The sequence below is a fragment of the Aptenodytes forsteri genome, unplaced genomic scaffold (genome assembly GCF_000699145.1).
Source record: "Aptenodytes forsteri isolate BGI_AS27 unplaced genomic scaffold, ASM69914v1 Scaffold76, whole genome shotgun sequence".
Taxonomy (NCBI): Eukaryota; Metazoa; Chordata; class Aves; order Sphenisciformes; family Spheniscidae; genus Aptenodytes; species Aptenodytes forsteri.
Genome location: NW_008794444.1, coordinates 357,642 through 365,104, shown reverse-complemented (window position 1 = coordinate 365,104; position 7,463 = coordinate 357,642). Strand labels below are relative to the sequence as shown.

At 36.6% G+C, this 7,463-nt stretch overlaps 1 protein-coding gene across 3 annotated transcripts in view; it reads left to right on the top strand.

Moving 5' to 3' along the window:
- Positions 1–7,463, top strand: part of ARID4A (AT-rich interaction domain 4A) — a 52,002-nt gene that overhangs the window by 22,827 nt on the left and 21,712 nt on the right. For all 3 annotated transcript variants that reach the window (XM_019474794.1, XM_009289826.2, XM_019474795.1), the window contains one exon: positions 7,340–7,412. In XM_019474794.1, coding sequence (XP_019330339.1) covers positions 7,340–7,412 — 73 coding nt within the window. The remainder of the gene's footprint in view (positions 1–7,339; positions 7,413–7,463) is intronic.

Sequence of the window (7,463 nt, the reverse complement as noted above, 5' to 3'; positions counted from 1 at the left end):
TTTTTATTTTTTTTTTTTTTTTAATTTTTCTTTTATATGGAAGAGAATGTAAGTAATGCCGTATAACTGCGGGTGCCGTGCAGGGAGAGAGAAAGCCAGCAAATATTTGGAAGACAGGCTGAAATATGTCCAGGCAGTGGGCAGATTAGATAGAAAGGAAGTAAAACCATTTTACATTTGAAAGAATGCAGCTCCTAGGTAAGGATTCTGTGTTTTAATCTGTAATGTTAACATGGTTGTTAAGAATGCGGATTTGACTTAGATTTCTGATCTGGGAACTGTCTGGTGGAGCATGCAGCCAGGGTAGATCTTTCCAGGTAAAAAAAGACAATAAGAATCTATTTTTAGGTGTTAATTTTATGCCTTGATAACAGTGCTCTGGAAAATGGAGTAGATGTCTGTATGACAATAATGGTATGATCAGATAAATATAAGGATAAATGTGTGCAGAATATAAAATCCTCTGGTTTTTTTCCTCTGTTTGCAGTGAAAAGGACTGAATAGGCCACATTTTGCAGGGTGTGAACTGTTGCAGTCTGTATTGGTCTGTTTGTATTAACGTTGCTTAAAATTGCAGAATATCAGTCACTAAAAATCAAGGATTGCTATACTAGTTTTCTAGTATCCATTTTTAATATCATTTTTCATGGCTATTGCATAAAAGTGCTGTGTGTTTCAAACAAAGAAGGGGGAGGGGGGAGCTTGGTTTGGTCGTAAAAAAAAAAAAAAGGAGGAGGAAAAAAAAAGGCATTCCTGTAAAAGAAATAGAGGTTATTTTTAAAGAATAATCTAACTGTAGAGTAGTGAAGGAAAGGATTCCAGACAGGTAGACGTGCTGCTGGGAAAAGCTGTAGAATCCATTATTTCCAGGTGACAAGTAGGCATGTAAAAATAACGTGAGCATCTTCATGCTGAAGCTATGGTATTAATCTTTTTAGATTATGTCAGGGCAGAACTGTCATTCGAGCCCATTAAATCAAACTCCTGATTCAACTGTTATGATACGTATTCTAATTGTGGGCCATGCTAGATATTACAATTAGAGAGCATTTAGGGAATTTACCGTGATTTCTTTTTTCTTTTCCCTTAGAAAGGCAGTAATACGGGTTGCAGAGAGAATCGACAAGTGAATGATATTGCCTTACGTTTATTTGACTACAAATGTTGAATTACTCAAATTTTGCATTTACATTTTTGTAGAGTTTCTCCTTTATTAATCAAGGTCAAAGCAGCTTCTGTCCATCCTCTGCCAGAATATTCTCAGTGGACCTTTTGTTTTACAACTGCAAATTGTTATATTACTGGAGATGGGAGGGAGATTTTTAAAATTATCTTCCCCCCCCACCCCCATCTTCTGAAATGCACAACAGCTTTGCTGTCAAGGCCTGGCCAGCTGCTGACCAGCCGTGACAGGCCTTCATTACATCAATCAAATGGACACAGACCTACTTAATATGTAATGAGAGCATAAAGTCAGTCAGAAGAGTCTAATTCTGGGAATGGAAAGGATCCTATTTTTCTGAAGTAGGATCTTTTATAATTATAATGGAGCAGAGAGACCTACTGTAGCTGGTGAGAATAGATCCTACCATTTTTCCAGTGGCTGGATTAAAATCTGTAACTTTGTTTTGACAGAGACTGTCTTTCTAATTATGCTGCCTTTCATGACATCTTAAGAGTATGGGAGAATTGGTACAACAAGATTTCCAGGCTTTACATGGTTGTTCTTTGATGTCTTTTGTAAGCTAAGGAGTGGGAACCAATATGGTGGTGGTGAGATGCTAATCCTCCTTGTCGGTGGTAACTGACTTGCTTGGCCCAGAGTTGACTACGAAGGAGGAAAATGTGGAAATCGCTTGTCATTGACTTTAACAGGGATTGCGTTACACTGTGTTGCTCAGCATGTTCAAATTGTTGGATTTTTGGCCATAATTGCAATATATGGTGCAACTCAGGATTACTTTTCATTCACGATGTGAGGCTTGAATAACAGAACAGATACTGCTTGTGTCACAAAAAGTGAAAAAATCCAGAGGTACTATAGAAAAAAATTCTTTATCAAATAAACTTAAAGAATCACGCACTTTGTTTGAATCCAGCTAAAAATCTGGATATTGCTTTTGGTTCTTATCCAGTTTTCAACATGTCAGAATAAGAGAATTAACTGTGTTTTGAGGGTACATTTGGAGTCAGAATGCACTGCAGCTAAAAGGAAAGAGAAAATCTAAACTCCAGTATCTCCTCGTAGGAATAGAAGCTTTTGGAACATTACCTGATTTTTATTAAAAATCAGATTATATATGCTACTGTATCTGCTTGTATTTAAGTTGTTCTGTCAGGGAAGAAATCATACCTATTTGTTTTTCAGGATTAAATAGTCGAACACTCCCCATTTTACAAGGGAACGTATAAGCAACATTTGGTTTTGCCTCTCAGTCTACCTGTAGGCCATTCTGATTCCAAAAGAATCAAGATTTTAACATGCACTTATTTGAAATATATTTTCAGTACGTGTTCTTAATAGATACATTCACATAAGATCAGAGTAAAAATAAGGAATTTGTTCTTTAGTGTTTGAATTTTGCAAGTTTCAAAATTGTATCTTTTTATAATATCAAAGGCTGGAAAAAGGGATTTCTATCTTGCCTGTAGAATTGGTTATAATACCATATTTGAGAGACTCTTCCAACTTATCTGTGTCACTTTAATAGCAGTTCCTTGTTCTTTCACTTCCCCCCCCCCCAATCAAACATGCAGAAAAAATTCTGTTCAGAATTTTTGAATTCAGAAACTATTTCTAGTGAAATTTCAGAAAAAAAATTCTAGCGAGCTGGTCTCCATACCTCTCATTGGAGAAGGAGTTGTAGCACCTCCAGGTGTATGCTTAGAGGAATTTTCTCTTAGTCTTCATTTTGACAATCACCTGAATTGCATCTGTATATATATCACCTGATGTATCCGTGCTATGTTTAATAGTATGCATTCATTTAAAGTTTTTAGGGTTCTTGTATCACAACAGCATCAAGAAACATCAGTCAGGGTTGCTTTACATTGTTGAGCAGGGAAAATGCCAGAAGCATTTTCCAGTATACCTATTCTGCAAATAAGGATTTCCGTTCTCATGATAAGTGATTACAATATATTTTATTAGCACTAAGTTCATAAAGGATTTCAATATGAAATCCATGACGTGTTTTAGGAGGCCTGAGATTCCTACAAATGATCAGTAGTCATCTATTAAAATAATTACATTTTGCTTCAAAGTAGTTCTTGTTTCCCATGTAGTCTTTTCTCTAAGTGACTGTGGGAGACCACATAAAATGATACAGGAACCATCCATTTCTGTTGTTGCAACCTATGTGTATTTTAAGATAACATTGAAAAAGCTGACTCTAAAAATTAAATACAGGAATACAGTAATTTCAAAGTTAATGAAGCATGGTATCCAGAAACAAGTTGTTTATTTGCATATATTAAAAAAACAACTAAGCAGCTGTGATGTGTAATATGCAGAATAGCCTTTAAAAAAATAGCTAAACATTGATTAGCTAATCATCCTTCTCATGCATGCATGCATTTGTAGGAGGTTTGGCTACTGTGAAGCATGGCCTCCATCATACCATGCACAAATGCTCTTTACAAAGACCTTCTTGCTCACAATTTTATGCTCGCAGGCGTTCTCAGAATATTCCTCAAAGAGGAGCAAAGAAGTTGCAAACTGAGGCGCAGCTCTAGAGTGAGTCATTGTTGAGGGTGGTTGAATTCCTGGTTCCTGTTGGTAGAAATTAACATTTTAAGACCACTCTTATCTCCACATGGTGTAAAGCTGTTAACTTGTAATCAGTTTAATTCTTTTCATTTCCTTAATTGATGTTCAAACTTGGCATCAGAAAGCAAATGTGCAAGTGATGAAAACGCATTCAAGTAGTCTGAAGCAACTAAATTACGTTAACTCTAATTCTGGCAGCTTGTCTTGATCATATAGTCTTCTGAACTCCAAATCCTGTACACATTGTTCTTCCTCTTAGCTTGCATTTATTTCACAGAAGAGTTTATGGTATTGTCAGTCTATTAATAACATAAAAGAAAGACCTGTCCCTGGTACCTTAGCCCCGTATTGATTGAGTATATGGCGTACGTGCTTCTAAGCAGAGATTCTTTCTTTGTTTTGTAAAATAAACTGTTTCATCCTTTGTGTTCCCACTCAGCTCTATGGGTTAGCATCCACAGAAGCTTTAACATCTTTCTGTAGAGTAAACGATGAGTCAGGGTAACAGAGCTATATTCTTGCTTAAAATCGTGCTAAAGACAGAGGCAAAACTCATGGTGAATAAAGTGGCTTGAAACCAAATGCAGCAAAGCCAGTTACAAGTTTTCTAGAAGTTTCTGTGGGTTTTACGTTGTGCTTATTTGCTGGTTGTTATTCTCAAAATAATTTTACAAAATACTTGAACACTGTTAGTATTACTTGGAAGGCAGTAAGAAATTGAGTTGGGAAAGGAGTATGTCCCTTACACAGAGATCCTGTGTTCATTGTTGATTTCGTTGTTTTACTGTTTACAATATTCTCTAACTGATGTGACCTGCTAGTCAGAAAGGAGGAAAAAAATCTCAAACCCATAAAATTTCAACTTTTTAATTATAAGCAAAAAAAGGGCATCTTGGAGATTCTTTTTTTTTTTTTAAATGAAATTCAGCCTGTCACCCTGAAACAAAAAAGTTTTCTCGTGTTGCATTTAGTTATGGGTATTGGATGAAAGGTCTCAATTTTGAACTCCCATCACTTAAAAATTTCATATTGTTTTGCCTCTCACTTGGACTTATCTTTGGCTACAGTGTCGCCTTTTTTTGCAACATCTGTATAGGAGAAAAATGAAATGGAGAGACAGAACTCTCTTAAGAAAACTGATTTTGAACAATTGTCATGTGAACTTACTTATGCCCAGTCTAAAATGGGCATAAGTGTCTGGATAGGAGAAGTGAGTTTTGGAGGGTAGCAGTGTCACCCCGGTGCCTGCTGAAAAGAGATGCTGGCAATTTTAGCTCTCCAGTCACTCACTGATGGTGATAGCAGGTTGTGGCATCAACATTTCTCAGGTGTTTTCTTCACTTTGGGTGCAGCTTTTAAGGTTGCTGATACAGCAGCTTAGATGATGGTTGATGTATTTGAAATAAAACTCAACTCTAACTCAAACCAGTAGACACTTCTGGGAAGGCAGTATGTCCAGTTACAAATAGATAACCGTGATGAAAATTGACCTCTTATAAAAATCCATGTATCTTAATGTCGCAATAATCATATCTATGAAGGGTTGATCTTTCTCATTTTGGCCAGTAGCAGAAAAAGAGTTTGAAATAGCTGATAGATGATTTATTCCTTGGGGACAGTCATTCAGGTCTTATTCAAGTCACCTCTCAGAAGGATTCGGTGTCTGCTCTGGCATTGGTACCAGGCACAGTTCAGACTCTCTCTGTCAAGGAGTGCCAACCTAGCTCATGTACCATCAGCAGAGAGAAGTGTAGGTACAGGGTTCAGGATGTCTCTCACAGGTGGATGAATATTGCAGTCAGGTTTTCTGCCCCCGTCCTCTAAGTACGTAAAAGCTTTTCATCTTTCCTTTTTGCTTTTCTTCAGCTGAAAATACTTGGCATCAGTGAAATGGTTAACATTCTGCCTGCAAGAGTGCTATTTCTAACCTACGTTTCTGCTGTTCTGACCTACAGTTCTCATTTGGCATTATGCCCACATAAAAGACATGGTTTGAATTCAACTATTCAGAAATATTTCTGAATGTTTACTGTTATTTAGATATGTTTTGTTTGCATAGTTTGAGTCGTATTGCCTTTAATCGGTAAACATTACAGTAGAGGGTAGAAATTTCTCGATCTTGAAGTTGGTTTGCAATCTAGATGGAGAGAAAAAAGCTGTGGTTTCTATAGCAATAATTCATTTGTTAACCTGGAAGAACATAATAATTCTATAGATAACTGTTTCTCTTTATACAATCCCTATAATATGCAGTATGAGCAAATGGTAACTGATGCTGTACAGTGTTGTGATTATTCATTTAATTTCCTCAAATTATTTCCCAAGAAAAAATAGGAAAATAAGAAACAGATACTGTCTCTGCCTGATTGTAGGTGATCCCTGTTGGGCTTTGAAGCTCAGAATTCACTGAAGCAGGCAGGGCTGAAATTCATTCTGATGCTGGGCAGATTGCTTTCTGGTTAACAAGGCAGTAGCATATACATTTACATTTCACTGCCTATCTTCCTGCCTTGAAGCTTAAAGTTTACAAAATGCAGAGATGACTGAAGCTGAAATTGCTATTCTGGTTTCCTTCTGGAACTGCTTGTGACTTTTCTGTTATTTTTAATAATGTAGTGATAAGATTTTTTGACACGTACTGTACGTCTTTCCTTCAAGACAGCTGCAGTCTTCCTTGTGCAAACTGCCTTACCAGCAATCCCTATGATTGCCAGGCTGGCAGGAAGAAAGCGACATGCGTAAAGCGTTGCAGGGGAAAGATTTATTCCCCCCCCTGCCGCACCGGTCTCTGCCAGCATCTCAGAATCCCATGAATTATATGTAGATATGTAGGAATTATTTTCCTCCCTGTAATAAATGTACTTTATTTTCATGGTTTCCACCTGAATAAAATAAAATCTTTATTTCGCACTGTGGACTGCTTACCATAAAGTTCATAAGTGTTTATGTCCTTGAGGATTTAAGTTGGGAAGATAAAACTAAGGAATTTATAATAATAAATTATGGAAATATGTGTTCAGGGAATTGTGGAAGTGACTGTAAAAGTGTTTCCAAATATGAGCTGAAATCAAGCATGGGAGCTTAATCACAAAACGAATAGTGTCTGGAGCATCAAAAACAGGAACCATTGGAGAAAGAATTGTTCTGCAACCTTAGCTATAGTTGGGGTAAGGAAGATGAGTTAAACAAAAATCCCCCAAACAAACAAAAAAACCAAACCAAAAAAACCTAGAGTTCCTGTGAACTGCTTCAGTCTTGTAAATAACAAGCAACTTTTTTGTGCTAGAACAATATATTAACTATATTAGTGTTTTCATTTTGAGGGTCACGCTTACATTCTTTCTGTCATGGTTTGAGGCTTTCCCTGACCTGCATTTTGTTTTTCCCCTCCTGGGGTGTGCACTTCAGTCTCCAGAGTAAATTTTGTTTTCTGCATATTTCACCATTATATGGGTGCAGGGCCAAATGGGAAGTGGTTTGGGTTTAGTTCTTGCTGTTAGACTTTTGTACAAATAAATTGTTACTTTGCATATTTTATGTTTTCATTATGACTGCATTTTGTTTTTACAGCCTGAGGAAGAGCTTGATCCTGAAGAGAGGGACAACTTCCTCCAACAGCTTTACAAGTTTATGGAAGACAGAGGTAACACTGAAATTTTTTTTATTTTTTTTTTTTTAATATATATATATATAT